General features: G+C 42.7%; 1 protein-coding gene across 1 annotated transcript in view; it reads right to left on the bottom strand.

Moving 5' to 3' along the window:
* GAD2 (glutamate decarboxylase 2) overlaps positions 1 to 17,701 on the bottom strand; it is a 90,286-nt gene that overhangs the window by 12,956 nt on the left and 59,629 nt on the right. Inside the window, exons 11-13 of the mRNA XM_041765148.1 lie at positions 16,171 to 16,235; positions 9,531 to 9,609; positions 5,836 to 5,985 (exon numbers count right to left, since the gene is read on the bottom strand). Of these exons, the coding sequence (XP_041621082.1) occupies positions 5,836 to 5,985; positions 9,531 to 9,609; positions 16,171 to 16,235 (294 nt within the window). The remainder of the gene's footprint in view (positions 1 to 5,835; positions 5,986 to 9,530; positions 9,610 to 16,170; positions 16,236 to 17,701) is intronic.

Below are 17,701 nucleotides of genomic sequence, written 5' to 3'. Positions count from 1 at the left end.
TTATAGAACAAATAGGGTAGGTACTCAGTAGATATTTGTTGAACAAATGAATGTATGACTCTTAGGGGCACGCAGATGCTTTGCTAGCTTGTCATTGTGCAAAGCTCATTAGATTTCTCCTCTGGGGATAAATGACTCATGTATTTGTAACGGGCGAGCATTATCAGAGAGGTCTTTTTAGTTTCCGGCTCTGGAAGCCCAGGATCTGGATTTGGAAAAAACAACACTATAGCCGAGGACTGGTGCTGTTTGATGGACCTCAGGACACTCCGGGGAGTTACTTTTCAAAATGGCTTTCCTCCTAATTCCTTCAGCATTTGTGGCGCACTAATGGAAAACAGCTAATGCTCATCCTAGGAACACTTAGAACAGGCCAACCAGTGACTGATCCAACATGGAAACCTGAGGGTGCAGCTGGAAGATGGGCCCACGATCCTACTGATGATCTCATCACCTCAGCTAAGAGGGAGATGCAGCATAGACAGTGATTTCAACATCTTGAAGCCTTAAAGAAATCTGATGGGGTCAGGAATCATTTATTCTTTTTTTAATTTAAATTCAATTAGCCAACATAGAGTACATCATTAGTCTCAGATGTACTATTCAATAATTTACCAGTTGTAAATAACACCCAACGTTCATCACACCACGTCAGGAATCATTTCTATGGAGATTGTCACCCTAGTTGATTGGTCAGAGTCTGACTTGTTACTGATGACCCCAAGAAAGGGTCCTGATTGATGCCTGAACACTCAGGCCAGAGCCTACCTCACAGACTCTATGACTTTAGGATTTGGGGTCCATTTGGACTGACCTGGCAGTTTGGGTACACTGAGGATGGACCCGAGGTAGGAGGGAGGGAAGTTAATTGTTCTTCAGACTGGACCCTTTTGCATTTAAACTTGCATGTACCTGATCCAGAATATGGCCGGGACCAGTAGGACTCTGGCTCTGTCCAGCCACATGGCCTTGGCTAATCTTACTGGTCACCTGGGAAGGGTGGTGCCTGTGTGATATCCCTCCCACACAAGGACACAGTAAGGTAGAATGAATGCTGTGAAAAGGAGTTTGATGGTACTGCAAACTCCTTTTCACAGCATTCATTCTACCTTACTGTGTCCTTGTGTGGGATTGTCCCAGACTGGAGTGGGAGTGCTCTGGCCTTGGCTAGTCTAGGACTTCACTTGAGATGATTAGGAGTAACCTGACCACTCCTCTAGTTGAAAGGGGGAATGACATCGGAAACTCTAGAGTGCTTTTAGAAGCCTGGCCTCTCTTCATGTTTGGATATTTATGGGAATAAGATCCATCTTTTATTTTCAAGGTTTTGAAGGCTTTTAGGGGATTCTCCGAAATGTACGCACTCATGAAATACTTGAGTCGTTGTCACATGCCACACAGTTCTTATTCTGAGAATGACCACAGCCCCTGGAGAACTTAATCAGACATGGCATTACCATGACCTGGCTTGCTAGGAAGGAAGCTGAGGGCTCTGAGGGGCGCCCCTCAGGGGAAGTCTGCACCCCCAGCGTCAGAGTTATGCTGAGGCAACTTCGAGAGAAAGATGGTTTTGTTTGCTGGCTCCTTGCCCACACGCTTAGGATCCGTTTGGGCTGACCGGGCTGAAATGCACGCTCCACAAGGGCGCAGACTGGTGCTTCTTTTGCTCGCTAAGTCTTCCTCATACCAGCGGGGCTGGCAGACATCAGGTGCTCACGCACAGTACATTTGTTGAACGGGTGGGTGAATGAATGGAAGTATACTTTTCATCTGCAGGGCAGCATTTTTACCCACTGTGTTCTTAAGGAACCATTTGTATCGGCACCAGGTTAATTATGTCGACAGCGTAGACTCTCAGATCCCAGCCCAGACCCCCCGAGTCCGAATTTCAGGAAGAGGAACAGTGTGTTTTCTTCTTCAGTGATATCGCTGTCTGCCAGTGTTCAGCTCCTGCTTCTGTGTTGTCCCTGGGGCCTGACACCATCAGCGCTGCTCACCATTCTCTGCTTCTAAAAACCCTAATCTCATGCTCTCTAGCCCCCAGAAATGCCACTTCAGAAATAATGATTGAATCCCTACTACCTTCATTCTCACTGCCAGCCCCCTACTGAGGCCCTCTTTCTATCTGGATGTTAGCTCCCTAATTACCCTCCTAGCTACCTAGACTCTCCACTAGCGTCAGACCTGCTTTTGCAGCGTCTTCCCAGCTCTGCTGGTTGAAATCCTACATATTCTCCTATCCTGTCCTAGATCATCTCCAAGGTGACCTCTTCATAAATCATTCTTGGCTCTCAATCTAGGAATAGGCTCTCCTTTCACTTCTCGTGCATCTGTGTTTCTTTTACAGCCAGTTATACTGTCTTCTGTGATGGTTATCTGTGCACTTATCTTACCTCGTCTGGAAAATTGTGGCCCCTTCATCCCACCCAGCATCAGGCACGATAACAGTCATTATCTACTTATTACAATTAATATTTTAGAGAGAAAGTGAATATTCATTCAGTCACTCAGCAAAGGGTGCCTGGCATGACTTTCCCTTTAATGGTTTTCTCCTGGTATTTTTTTTTTCTCAGCTGTTGACCAGTTCCCTCTGTTATCTACATTTTTAATGAGGGAGGCCAACCACAGAAGACTATGAGGAAATTTGCATAATTTGATATGCAAACTTGAATGATTTGCATAATTTGCATATGTAAACAGTTTTACCATGAAAACTAGGTATTTATGTATTAAGCCATCCTCGCAGCCCGAAAATTAAGGTATGTTCTTTCTTTCTTTCTTCTTCTTCTTTCTTTCTTTCTTTCTTTCTTTCTTTCTTTCTTTCTTCTTTCTTTCTCTCTCTCTCTCTCTCTTTCTTTCTCTCTTCCTACCTACCTTCCTTCCTTCTTTCCTCCTCTTTTAAAAAAAATATTTTATTTATTCATGAGACACACACACACACACACACACACACACACAGAGGGGCAGAGACACAGGCAGAGGGAGAAGCAGGCTCCCCGTAGGGAGCCCAATGCGGGGGTGGGGGGGCCCAATCCAGGAACTCTGGGATCACATCCTGAGCCAAAGGCAGATGCTCAAACACTGAGCCATCCTGGCATCCTCTCTTTCTTTCTTTTTTTCTTTTTCTCTCTCCCTTGCTCTCTCTCCCCTTCTCACCTTCCCTCTTTATCTCTCCCTTTCTTTTCTTTTCTTTTTTTTTTCTATCTACACTGAGTTTTAACCACTGAGGGAATCTGTAAAATCTGGAAAATAGTCATCAAGTCTTACTTAGCATTCTCTAATAAAATACAAATCAAATGAAAGGTCTCCTCAATAAGAACAGAATTGAGGGCAGGCACAGGGCCTTTGCTTATGACAGGCTTATATATTGTACTATTGTCTAGAATGCCTGCTAGCATCCACATCAAGAAGCTCATTTTTTACACACAGTTGCTCTCATCAAATTCTCTTGGACTTAATGGGATGGCTGTCTTCAGTGCATTCAGCTACATCAGTCATTAACAGATTAAAGAATATGTATAGTCAGGTCAGTAATTTTCTTGTGGTTTGTATTGCTAAGGAGAAAATATGGATTCACTTGAATACGGCATTTCCCAGGCAGATTCAAGAATAGAGGGTTTACTGATTAATGCTGGCTCCTCAGTATTTTTCTTGCAGATCATTTTCCTCTGCCCAAGAGGATACCAGATAGAATGTCATAGCCAACTCTTTCTTGGTCCTTCCGAGGGCAGGCTGACTTCTTCCCTGGATGGCATCACTAGAGAGCTCTCACAAGAGGGTGATTACCTTCCCTGCATCTCTGGATTGTAGGACTGAGCTGAGGACTTTTATCATTATTACCATTTCATTTTGCAAAACACGCAGCTTTAAGTTGAAAAGCAAATGGAAGTTTTTGCCATTTACGTGTCTAGATACTGGAGCATGAGGAATTAAAGGAACATGCATCTGTAATTTATGGCTAAATTATGTGGCTACTGGCATTGTTCCTTTTTTTTCTTCCCTCTCCTGGTGCCTTTATTTCAGCGTGTTACAGGCTGGATCTTCGGCCCTTATTTCAGGCTTCAGCTGTTCCTCTTGTTTCATTCACAACTGATGGCCTCCAAATCATTTCTCTTAGAGCCAACCGCTGCCCCATGCTGGCGAGGAGGCTTCAGATGGAGAAGGGAGCAGCAGGAACTGATGAACCATGAGAGGAACACTTTTGTGTAAATATAGCTAATGATCATCATCTTAATAGAAACACCGTAGGAAGAAGGAGACAAAAAGGACAATACTGAACAATATTTAGAGATCAAGCTTTCCTCAACTACCTAGCTGATACTCACTTTCATCATTTTTGATTCCCACCAATCAATGAAATGAAAAACCTACCCATTTTCCAATCGTTTAAGAGGATGCCAGTAATTCCTGTTCTTTATTTATTTGTTTTTGCCAAATGAAAGTGTCAATCCAACAGAATAATGAGTCTCATCTTGGGTAGTGGGGACCCAGTAAGTATCCTTGGCAGGTTCTCATCTTTCAAGAGAGGAGGGGGCCCCTGCCCAGGTCAAGGGAAAGGAGCCCATCCATCTGACACCCCCTTGACGGGGCAATGACTCCACACAGCTGCTCGATATTTAGCAGCCCTTAGAGGAAACTCAGCTAGGGCAAAGACTCTTCTGGAGGTTGGTCTGAAGAATACGTAGCCCAGCCATCCCCGGACACCATCTAAGAGTTATTTCTGCAATAAGTGAGACCATCTTTGTACTTAAACAGCCTTTTTCCTGAATAGATTTAAAGAAGATTCCATAAGAGGGTTGTCGACTACATTATTTCAATCCCAAGCCCCCTCTCTTGTTAGCTCTCTGGCTCTCTCATTGCTTAAGGCATTCAGTTGACTCTGGAACATCTGACAAACAACAACATATGGAACTTGCTTCTGTAGACGTGATTCATGCCTCTTCACATGGATCCTGGGGAAGAGCACAATCTTTGGCCTCATCCTGGCAGGTCATACTCATGCTGACCAAGTTATCTATGAATCCCTTGGGACTGAAGTGCCACCTGTTTGTGTGAGCTACTGAGAAAGCATATAGCCCAATCTGTGGCCCTTCTCTCTAGCACACCGCATGCCAGCCTTCCTCTAAACTCTCCCCTTCCTTCCTTTGTCAAGTTTCTCTTGTGGACTTTTTGAGCGGGTTGGGTTTTCTAGCAGTTGGTTTACTTTGGCATGTCCAGCTGGCTCTGGCCGTTGCCTCCTGTGGGAGGTAAATGAAACCAGGTGGGAAGTCACTGATTTGTGACATTGAAACTAGGAATCTGGTCAAGATGAAAAAGAAACACTTTGCCCTTTCCAGCCTGCAGGTACACTCTCTGAAGGCTGCAATTAGGTCCAGCAGGTACTGCACAGCATTGGTTACAGTGTCTGTTTCTGAGAGGGTGATCAAGGATAGTCAAATTCTGGGGTAAATAGAGAAACCTTACAGAAGGGGGTTCCTGTGTTTGTCCTCCAAACAAAAATAGTTGTAGCATTACTCTTCCCAAGGAATCTGTCAGAGGATAAAATCCAAGAGTTGAGAGACAACAACAACAACAAAACAGCAACAAAACATCTCTTAAGAATCCAGATGTTCTGCTCTATAAACAACCTGGGTTTGTTTTCTAGATGAGCGAGCATTAGAAGCAATTTGGCTTATGTTCTTGGCCATGTGGAAGGCAGATATCTAGATACAGGATTAAAGAAACTTAATCTTGGGGATAATTTTCAGTTTGGAAATCCATTTTAACCACATTATAAAGGTCACTAGATACAGTTTCTGTCTTTAGTTAACATTCAGCCATTCCATGCATGCTCACCTTTGCCCTCCACATTAGCCATAATTTAAAAACATCAACGTGGCGTCCACACTGTAAGGCCTTATCCCCAGTATCATAGGACAGGTCATAGTGTTTATCTTGCTGGAAGAGGTAGGAGGCATGCATCTGGTTGCAACTCTGCATCAATCCCTAGAAGAGAAGAGAAAACTTAGGAAACTACTGACTTCATTGGGTATCCTGTTAGATATACATTGTGGTGAAAATTATTGAGAAAAAAACATTTTTTAAAGGGAAACTGAATTTGTCAGAGAAGGAAAGCAGGAAGAATCAAATTTTTTAAATGGGGCCAAGGGGCACCTGGGTGGCTTAATCGGTTAAGTGTCTGACTCTTGATTTCATCTGAAGTCATGATCTCAGGGTCATGAGATTGAGCCCCAAATCAAGCCCTGCATGAAGCCTGCTTAAGGTTCTCTCTTGCCCCACCCACCCCGCCCCCCACCACTGCTCCTTTGCTTGTGCATGCATGTGCACACACTCTCTCTCTCTAAAAAAGTGAAAAATAAAATGGGGCCAATATCTGGACAATATGAACTGTTGGGATAGGTCAATTCTGTGGGATAAATAGCTCAGGGTCAAATGTAACTACAGGTTAACAACAAGGGCATTGATGCTTTTACTCTCCTTTTAAGAGAATGCGTTCATTTAGAAACAATCATAATCAGAGTATAATGTTCATTCTTTGAGGGAACATCCTGCTGTTTTGGTTTTGCTGTAATTAAAATACTTTAGAAACTCTCTGGTTCTGTAAAATACTAATAGTGTGATTATTCTAGTGTTTCATTCATACTTAGTTCAAGTACTTTATCATTGGGCTGTTAGGTTTTGAGTTCTCTTTGGAAGTCATAGCTTTTAATACAGCATATTGCTACATTTTTATGCTGAAATCTAAAACAATAAAAGCATTGTTATTCTGAGATGTCTTAACCAACCTTTTAAATGCCATGTTCCCCTTTCAAGAGTGGTAGGAGCTTCAGTACTGCATTTTTATACTTGTTTGCTTGTGATGGTTACAGTGGGATGTTTCACTGCCAATGATCATTAATTTGCCCCAGCATAAGAAGCTTAGTATGGAAAATGGTGGCAAAGTGACTGAACTATTCCGAAGAACAGTGAATGAATCATGTTCTGACTAAAACAGCATTGTCAATCTCCTCACCAGAAACCCCACCACGTTTCAATTTGTCACGAACCACAGGAAGCCTTTGACTCTTTCATTATCTGCAGTATAATTGTGATTGTACAGAAGCTTTGGCGCTTTTTTTTTCTTGTGACTCATGACAAGAGAAGACTAAAATATGATCACCTAGTTGAAGTTAGAATTCTTTACAAAAAATTTATCAAATGAGAACAAAATGTAATGCAACTAAAATTTAACTGGGTCCTGAAAGACCAGATGGTAGGCAATGAGGTTGGGTTCGACCCTATAGTTTGTGCTTCATTTGCAGTGAAATTCATTGTTATTTTTTTGAGAGTGAGGGAAATTAAAGAATTGTAATAGAGCAGGGGAATGACATTGGATTTGAAAAAGAAAATTCACTTGAAGACCAATAAGATTGAAAATTGCAACAGGTGTTTCTATTTTGTTTGTCTCAGAAGCTTGGCCTGAAGCTCATTCACAAAAAAAAAGGTTCCAACAGTCATAAAGGAGACCACCCAAGAGTGTAGAATGATGATAAAGTGGATCTGGGATAGGAAAAGCAGCTCAAAACACAGGACTTCTCAAAGCCTGGCCAAGCACCCATCTCACTGTATAAATGGATAAATAAAAGTGATGTTTTTCACATAAAGGGCCTTGATGTGATGATACTCTGATTCTAAGCCATTAAAATTATAGACCATTATGTGGCCAACTATTTTAAGTACACTCATAGTTGCTGTGCTATAAGATAGTTGCTGTAAAGGAAATTCCCATGGTCAAATAAATTTAGGAAACTATATCCTAAATCCCTTCTTCAAAGATACTTGCAATGTATATCACCATATTAATGGCTCTGACATGCCTTGAAGTAATTAAACTTCCTTTTAACTCTTTAATCTAAAATCTCCCTGGCTTTTTTTAAACCCAGAACTCTCTTATCACAGAATACTTAATACATTATTAAGTATTTATTTATAAGTATTACATTTATTCCTTACCTCTCAATAAGGGTCATGCTGTCAGAGCAACATAAACTCTTGGATTTGGAAGGGATCTTAGAGCTTTTATTTTATTCCTTCTCAATGAAGGAATCCTCTTACTAATAAGTGACTGTCCAATCTCCAATCACTTCCCTTGGTGGTGAATTTATTCCTATGCAAAGCATTCATTATCTCTGGGGAAGCTTAAGTTTTAGAAAAGCTCTCCTTTCATTGACCGGAAGTCAGACCTAAAATCATGGCATATTCTGACTGTGCCATCAAATAATTCTACCCAGTGCTACTGACCCAGTTCCCCAAAGCTACAAGGAAAAAATGAATCTCTTCCACTTGAGAGTCATTTAAACTGTGAAGGCTACCATTCTCCAGCCCTTTAAGTTTCTTTTTCTCTTTAAATTAAACATCCTTAATTATTTCAACCATCCCTCTCACATGTTCATCAATTGTTCCCCACTGTTTGAACCCTAGCTTGATGGGGTCCCACATGCAATTTGGCATTGACCTAAGCAAACCACTCCAGGCATGCCTTATCCAGAGGACAGTGGGTAACTACCACCTTCCTCATCCTGAAACTCCACTTTTTTTTCTAACCCCATTAATATTTTATGAATGCTAAGTTTCTCTTGACTCATTATTGACTCTGCTGAGTACAACCTAATGTTCCATGCCTTTTTCACAAGTACAGTTTAGCTAAACCCATATCACTGTGGCTAACTGATTTTCAACAAGGGTACCAAGACCTTTCAATGGAGAAATAAATGGTAGTGGGAGAACTGGATATCCACACGCAAACTCTTACCTCATACCCACAAACATTAACTCAAAATGGTTCAAAGACCTAAATTTAAGAGCTAAATTTAGCTGCATTTTCTTCAGTGTTGGCAAGGATGTAGACTAAATTGGAACTCTCATCATGCTGGTAGGAAAGTAAAATGGTTCAGCGACTTTGGCAGTTCCTCAATGAGGTAAACATAGAATTACCATATGATTCAGCAATTCCATTCCTCCATTGAAAACAGGTCCATTGTTTGAAAACAGATATTCAAACAAATCATTGTACACAAATGCTCAGAGCAGCCCTATTCATAACAGCCAAAAAATAGAATTGACCCAAATGTCCACTGAAGGATGAATGGATAAACAAACTGTGGTATATTCATACAACAGAATATTGTTCAGCCACAAAAGGAATGAAATTTTGGTACACACTATGACAGAAATGAACCTTGCAAATATCATGCTACATAAAATGAGCCACACACACACACAGAGTACAATTTAGCTATGTATGAAACATGCCTGTCTTGTCGACTCAAAATAGAACCTTCCTTTACATGGAAATAAGAGCAGGACCATATAATTATCCTCATGAACAATTTCCCCCTTTTTTTTGTTTTCTTTTTTTTCAATTTCCCCTTTTTGGATATGGCTCAGCATTCTAGCCTATGAAACCATCCTGTATTCTGATTCTGCTACTACCCACATTTACTCTACCAAACTCCACTGATGGATTGGGCCATGAATCAGGAAAGACATACCTCTTCTCTAACCAGGAGAGCGGAGCACTGTAAAGGGACGCCCATCATCTTGTGTGGGTTCCATGTCACAGAGTTGGCCCTAAAGGAAAGAAACCGAGTTAAGAGGGTGGCACCTACGACAGGATCAGACTACAAGGTCCTGTGACAGGATGACAGATCTTTGAGGCTCTTATCACTGTTTCTCAGACTCCTGGATGACACTAAATTTATAGAACAAGGTATGGACTCTTAAATCTACAACCTTTTCTTCATCTACATAGAGAGTAGGTGAGGGCAGGCATCTCATGCGGTGCCCCCTTAGCTTCCCTGGAGGAATTCAGCCAGGCTCCGTGTGGTCTGAGAGCCCCTGTGAGTGACTGGGATCCTCCATTCCAGGGTCCCGTCTTCGGCAGCCAAAGAGCAGGGCACCAAGCAAGGTAAAGGGCCCATCCTCACATGCCTCATTGTTCCTGGAGGCACTACCACTGTGGCCTAGAGCTCAGAGTGATGGCTCATTTCATTATTTTTTTTATTCATTAATTTTGTTCTTCTCACCCAACTTCTCCTCCTTCCTATTCAATTGATTATTACATTTTTCATATGTGTCCTTTCATAATAGCTTTTGGTTCATCCCATTTCCATCTCTTCTCTGGCCCAGAGACATCTCTCTAGACCACAGATGGGATATGCTATGGCTCCTATAGCAGTTTTCAATCTATTTCCAATCTTAAGTGTCCTGATATACTTGAGAAATACAATGTTCTTTCATCAGTAATAGAGATTGTCGGGATTTATGCTATTTGAAAAGTCTAAACCATAGTTCTGGGTCAGATTCTTGTAATAATGATAATAATAATAATAATAATAATAATAATAATAATAATAATGCCACCAAGGGTGAGTGCAGGCCATGTGTTTAGTCTTGTGTCTTTGCTCAATCTCATACCCATTTTTCATTTTCATGACACCATTTTCATCACATCAGATTATTTTTTATTCTCAGAAAATTCTATTCTCATGCTCCTGGGTCTCTAAGTGCTATTTCCTCTTCTTGGAATGTCATCTCTCTTTACTTAGCTTGGTTAAATCTTACTTATTCTTTAAGGCCCAGATCAAGTGTTATTTTCTCTGCAGACTTCAACTTCATTCAACTTCTTTCCTTCTCTCCTGCTGAACTGCTCCAACAGGTTCATCCCCTAGCTCCAGGGAAAGCAAGTGTTCCCTCCACAAGTGAGTTCCCATCTCTCACATCATATGTTTATCAGGTAAGGTGAGCCTCTGTGCATGTCTTCTGAGGGCCTGACGGATCCCTGGGAATCAGAATCATGAACATGACCTTAGTATAAACAGACTCATGTGAGGAGGGAAAGTAGAACAACCCATGGCAGCTGCCTCCAGACTGCTGCAGATTGCTGCCCCTCCTCTGGCTGAACAACAGACTTGGGCTCACCCTGCTCCCAGCACTCGAGGTGTAAGAACCTTGGGAAGAAATGAGAAGCTGGGAAAGAGCTCATTCACCTATCTGATGAATGGTGGGCATCAGCTGGTCAGTTAGAGAATGCTTACTGGCCTGGGGAACTCACCTGAATCGGCAAATAGGCCAGCTCATCTTCTAATACACAGCAAGCATTAAACAAGGTTGGCCCTTGCTACTGATTTCAGTTCTATCATTTACACACTTTGTGACATTGAGTACACATACACCACTTCTAGAATATTCTACAGCTTTATGCCTAATCCTGATGAAACTCAGCTTTGTCAGTAATGACCCCTGATGAGGAAGAAGATAACTCTTCATTTCTCTGACTGGAGTTGGTTGTTTTGATGCAGTGGCCAACTTGTCTTTTTAGAGTAGATGCTGCCAAGGCCCGTGACTACCTGTTACTGAGTTCCCTGTCCTGCCTCTCTCCCAGAGAGGTTGCCTCATAAACATGGCAAAAACCTGCGCAGAGTGATTCAGTGACATGCCCTTATTTTAGAAATGTTGGCAATTTATGAAAAACAGCCTCAAGTTCATTTAAAAATGTTTTCCTGTGGGCAGCCTTGGTGGTTCAGCGGTTTAGCGCCGCCTACAGCCCAGGGTGTGATCCTGGAGACCCTGGATCGACTCCCATGTTGGGCTCCCTGCATGAAGCCTGCTTCTCCCTCTGCCTGTGTCTGCCTCTCTCTCTCCTCTCTGTGTATTCTCATGAATAAATAAATAAAATCTTAAAAGAAAAATGTTTTGCTGTGATATTCAGTCACATGGCTTCAGTGATCTACTGTAAGTTAGAGGAAACTGCCTCCTTTATGGCTGTTTTAAGACATGTCCTTGTGCCCTCATTTGCACCTCAAACTCAGCAGACCCCACATGAACTCATTAATTTGCCCCTCCTCATCCTTCCAGATCTATTCTTTCTCTGTTTTCCTCCCACATATCCAGCTCTCAGATTTCAGCATTTTAATAGTATTTTCTTCTTCCTCCTCTCCCAGTATCACCCCTTGCAGCTCTAGTTTTTTTTTTTTTTTTTTGAAAAAACACCTCTGTATAAAGTGCTTTATTCTGTAGTATTTGATGCTTGTAATTTTTGAGGAAGACACTTCCTAGAGTACAGCAAGCTAATGTTAGCTCGGTCAAAGGTATCTATGATAACGTCCCTATACTTTTTAACATATTATATAAGACTATAAAATCTGTCAAGGTGGAAAGTCTCTGGAACTTCTTAAAGCATTGGAAAATAAGGCAAAAGAATTATATACAAATAGTGTTTAAGTATTCTGTAATATACAATACTCTTCGATTAGAGTGTGACTCATCTATATAGACAACAAAATGTTTCAGAAGCAAAGGAAGTAAACAGAAGCACCAGTTCTTTAAACTACACAAGGTCCTGGAGCACCTGGGTGGCTCAGTGGTTGAGCTTCTGCCTTTGGCTCAGGTCATGATCCCAGGGTCCTGGGATCAAGTCCCACATCAGGCTCCCTGCAGCTTGTGGAGAGTTCACAAGTCCTGCCCAAGGAGTCTTGGTGGAGGGTCTGCCCTCAGGGCCAAGTCTGGATCAACATCAATCCCTGAGCTGACAATCACTGCTGTAGGAGCCACTATTTTGCATGGAAAGCATTCTATTTCTCAGATTGGGAGGGGGGTGATGAAAGTCCTTGCCATAGAGCCATGGATGGTGGGGGGAGGGTGAAGAGGCAAGTCAAGACTTGGGAGGAGATGGAGGCCAAGGACCCAGTAGAAGCCACTGAGCTCTCGATTTTGTCCAGGTGAGGACAGTAGGGCAGTAAGAGAAGCTAAGGGTGCAAACCGGGGTGGTAGCGGTGGGGAGCAACCTGAGTGGATGAACCCAGTAGTGTGGCTTACATGGAACAGGACAAACATCACAAAGATCTGCTCATCTGTGGGACCAAGTATAATTTTTTTAAAGATTTTATTGATTTATTCATGAGACACACACGCCCAGAGAGAGAGAGAGAGAGAGAGAGAGAGATTGAGAGAGAGAGAAAGAGACATAGGCAGAGGGAGAAGCAGGCTCCATGCCGGCAGCCCGATGCAGGCCTTGATCCCAGGATCACACCCTGAGCCAAAGGCAGATGCTCAACCACTGAGCCACCCAGGCGTTCCTAAACTTCCTAGTCACGGCTGTGAATCCCTCTCAGTCTCCAGCCAAACACCTGAACTTCCTCTATGGATCCCTTCAAACCTCCATGACCTTGCTCTTCACCTTGAACATCTACCTTCCAGTTCCACCTGATAAAAGACCTATGCCCACCCTGGCACAAAGGCTTCCTTGAATAACCCTGCTTAGCAGAGATTATTCCTTTCTTTGTGCTTACCAATCAGCTCCCTGGTCTGTCTCTTGAGCCTTTACTTCCTTTGCCTTGAATTCCGATCCATCACTAACTGTCACTCTTCCCTACGAGATTCTAAGCCCTTTGAGAATAGGCTTCACCCCATATTCGTCTTCATGAACTCACTGGGCCTAGTGCAGCGCCTTGCCCATAGTAGAGGATCGGCAACTACTGAACTGAATTTCTAAACCCCTGGCTCACAGGGCAGTAGTGAGGGCAGTAATTGGTAAGATGGCAGCAGTTGTGCCAGGACCTTAAGCTGGGCTGGCAAGCCTTGAGAGGGGACCACCACAAAGGGCAATTGCAGGCAAGCAGCAACCTGCTGTAGGGAGGGATTAAAGGAGACAGTTTCCAAGGCACGGAAGCATACCTGGGAGTGTTAAGGCTCTTGGCACACCCTCTCAGCTACACTGTCTCTAAAAATTTGAGAACCTGAACAAGGAAGAAAGATGCTTTCTGAGAATTTGGTAGGTCCTCAGAGGGAGTGCCAGGTAGGCTATGGTCACTTGCAGCATTTTGTTATGAGGATGGTACTCTGGGGACCCTGTGACCATTGGAGAACCTCTTAATCTGGGGACGATAATTGACCATGGTTTCTTCCATTTTAGAGTGAATCCTTGGGAAAATGTATACTTCCAAGTGAGGCAAATTTTTCCCCCTCAACTTATACCCATGCCCATGAGGCCCAGGGTTTCCACTGACCCTACAACCTTATTCACCACAGACAGTGTGCCTTTCGCTAATAAGTCAGCAAGATGGATACTCTTGGATAAGTAGGTGGCAGTCCCTCATTTTTGGGACTTCATATTTGGCTATTCCACTTAGTGGATTTAGTTATAATACAGTTTCAGAATTGTGGCAATTGGAACAGACTCTGTTCCATGGTAAATGTTCTAAGCTTTGCTCTGAAATAATAGTCTTTAGTGCAAAAGTGTGTGGGTGTTTATTTTTCCAAGGCTCAGGGTAGGTAATTTAGTGAGCTTTTAAGTCATCATCGGTGGAGGACGCCCCATGGCTTTCAGCACTTGGAGTTCCAGGTGGCATTAAAAGTACAATAATAGATGCTTACTTTTGAACCAGTCAGAAAGGAACTCATAGAAGAGAGAGTACTGTGTGCAGGCCACCTCTCTTTTGAAAGCATGAGAATTAGTTCTCATTCTGGTCATCTGAGCAGGTACCTTCCAAGCTGTTCTCTTTTTTTCATTATCTCTCTCTGTTTTGTGCATTCCCTTCTCCTTAGGTGTCTGGTTTCATAGAGATCTTCATGGAAAAAGGAATTTGGCGTGGGAGAAGACCCAGAGGATCAGAGGGAGAGGCAGACTGGCCTTCACTGGCAGGGGGCTATGTGTGCCTTCGGCCTCCCATTGCTAACAGGGCACCTGCCATCAGAGCACTGGCAGCTCTGCTTGCCAGTCACTGACTCCCGTCAGCAGACTTGGGGACTGCTACCCTGCTGACTTAGGCCTTAGCTGGACTCTAAAGTCTTCCACAAATGAGGCAGTGTGCCCCTGACTCTGCCTCGGTGACCCCTGCCCCCTCTTTCTACTCACGGGTTCTCTGCATGTGAGCGGGCCTGGGCATCGCAGAGCACACCGTGTGCATTCACTCTGGCTTGGCCTGGCTGGCCGCATGACCAGTGCTGACAGGTGCTCCATGCTCCATTGGCCTCTCTCCTCATCCCAGAATGGAAATGGAGCCAGGATGTCTAGAAGCAGAGCCAGTGGGCAACTCTTCCTGGGCAGCATCTGGCTACTTGGCAGGGCATGGTGGGCACTTGGCAGCCTCTGACAAACTCAGGCTTTCTCAGTTGCCTGGAGTGTCAGAGCTCACCTCTGCTGTTGACCTGCCATGGTGTAATGGGAGAACTGGGGACATTGTGCTCCCTTTGCGCATGGTCAGCAAAGCCTGAGGCTGATTTTGCATTCTATAAATTTTTTCCCTTTTCTCTTCAGACCTGAATATGTCTTATGCCAATCAGATATCACCTCCTTTAGGTTTAGCAGCTTTTCTCAATCATCTACTGCTTAATCTCTGAAAAAACAAAAAAGGTGCTTTGTAACCTTTTTTTTATATAAATTTTTTTTGTAAAAAAAAAAATTATCGTGGGAATGGAAACCATGAGACAATGTTCTCACAAATATGTCTTGCTCTAAACTGGCTGTATTAAGCCCCAAGCCCCTGCTTTCAACACTGATAAAATATAAAGTGCACAGTTACTTATTGGTTTGCTTAAAGCAATGGATATTGTTCTTTTCTGGAACATAAAAGCTACAGATCTTCTCCCTAGAAAACCATGACCTGCCAACAGGTTTTTAAGTAACTTTGGTAGTTGGTTCAGAGATTGTAAGAAGGCCATTCCTAGGGGATTCCTGGGTGGCGCAGCGGTTTGGCGCCTGCCTTTGGCCCAGGGCGTGATCCTGGAGACCCGGGATCGAATCCCACATCAGGCTCCCAGTGCATGGAGCCTGCTTCTCCCTCTGCCTATGTCTCTGCCTCTCACTCTCTCTCTCTCTATCATAAATTAATTAATTAATTAATTAATTAAAAAAAAAAAAGAAGGCCATTCCTGAGTCCTCTGGCCAACCACAGACTCCAGTTAGGGTTCTGTATTTGAGAAACATTCCACCTGGGCTCCTTGACAGGGGATTTGATGTCTTTTTGTTGTTTACACATAATATTCATGTGTCCATGACCACACAGGTCAAGGCATACAAGCATTGTGAGAATGGGCTCACCTGTGCTCTGAGAGTGCTTGGAAATTGTATGTAACTTGCTTTTCACATTTAGCTTTCACGCTTTACATTGTTAACAAGAAAAGTGGGTATACCTTTCCACGCCGCTCAGCTTCCATTTGTGCTTCTGGGACATCAGTAATCCCCCACCCCAAGCGGCCTGCAAAAAGGAAGATCATATAAGTAACAGGGTAGCAGGTCTTTCATTGCCTAGATTTCTAAAGTTTGGTGTCCTCGAGAACAGTGAGTCTCATGGGGTGAAAGTCATCTCCTCAAGCTCAGGCAACTCAGATGCCTGGCCACCTTCTGGCACTAGACTTTCAAAGTTTAAATTGGATGCTATTCTAAAGTTTCAGGTTCCATTTCATATTTAGACAAGTGAAAGGAGCCAAACTGGGGGCATATGTCTTGTGTCCACCCAAGAAGGGGAAGATCCTTTCTCCAATATATCACTACCACTCACGATCCTAGTGCAGCTTGTGACGTCAGAACAAGAAAGCCTATTGTGTCCTCTGCTGAGAGTACAGAGGATGGGGTGGAGGACCCATTAAGCAGCTTCTGAGTTATAAGGAAAACTCCTTTTTTTAAAATAATAAATTTATTTTTTATTGATGTTCAATTTGCCAACATACAGAATAACACCCAGTGCTCATCCTGTCAAGTGCCCACCTCAGTGCCCGCCACCCAGTCACCCCCACCCCCGCCCACCTCTCCTTCCACCACCTCTAGTTCGTTTCCCAGAGTTAGGAGTCTTCCATGTTGTGTCTCCCTTTCTGATATTTCCCACTTATTATAAGGAAAACTCCTTTGGCAAGTCTGGATGATTCCAGAAGGAGGAAGCAGCTTCATAATCCTATTTCAAGGGCACCGGGTGGTTCACTCGGTTAAGTGTCTGCTTTTGGCTTGGGTCATGGGATTGAGCCCCATGTCAGGCTCCCTGCTTCTCCCTCTCCCTACCAATCCCCCTGCTTATGCTCTCTTTCTCTGTGTCAAATAAATAAATAAAATCTTTTTTAAAAATCCTATTTCACTAATATGTATTTTAGGATAAGATAATTTCTAAGAAAGAAAGAAAGAAAGAAAGAAAGAAAGAAAGAAAGAAAGAAAGAAAGAAAGAAAGAAAGAAAGAAAGAAAGAAAGAAAGAAAGAGAATTTGTCGAGTGGCTAGAACATGTCTCTTAAAAATCTTTACTCAAGTTTGAAGATTTAAATTAGTATAGTGATATAGTGATTCTGAGAGTGCTAATAGTATGATGTTAAGATGGAGATTCATTGGAAAATGTTGGCATTATTTGTGGGTGAAAATAATCCAAGGATAATTTCTAAAGAAAAAGAAAAACACGTGTTAGGGTATAATTGCCTTTTTTAAAAGTTTGTTGTAACTTCAGTCCTTTTACACTTTGAAAAATTACCCAATTTTCCAAATGTGTAATATTTTAAGATTTTCTTTACTTTAATTACACAGAGTATAAACATTTAAGATAATAAGTGATAAACTTGGTAGGTTCCAAAGAAAGCACATACAATTGGTCAAAAGATCTAGCTCTATGTTAAGTAGAAATCCTAGAGGAGAGACCACAGTACCTGCTGGTTCAGGACACACAGACATTGTTATTTTTAAAGTTG

This window comes from Vulpes lagopus, chromosome 8 (genome assembly GCF_018345385.1).
Source record: "Vulpes lagopus strain Blue_001 chromosome 8, ASM1834538v1, whole genome shotgun sequence".
NCBI lineage: Eukaryota > Metazoa > Chordata > Mammalia > Carnivora > Canidae > Vulpes > Vulpes lagopus.
This window is presented reverse-complemented; position numbering and strand designations above follow the sequence as displayed.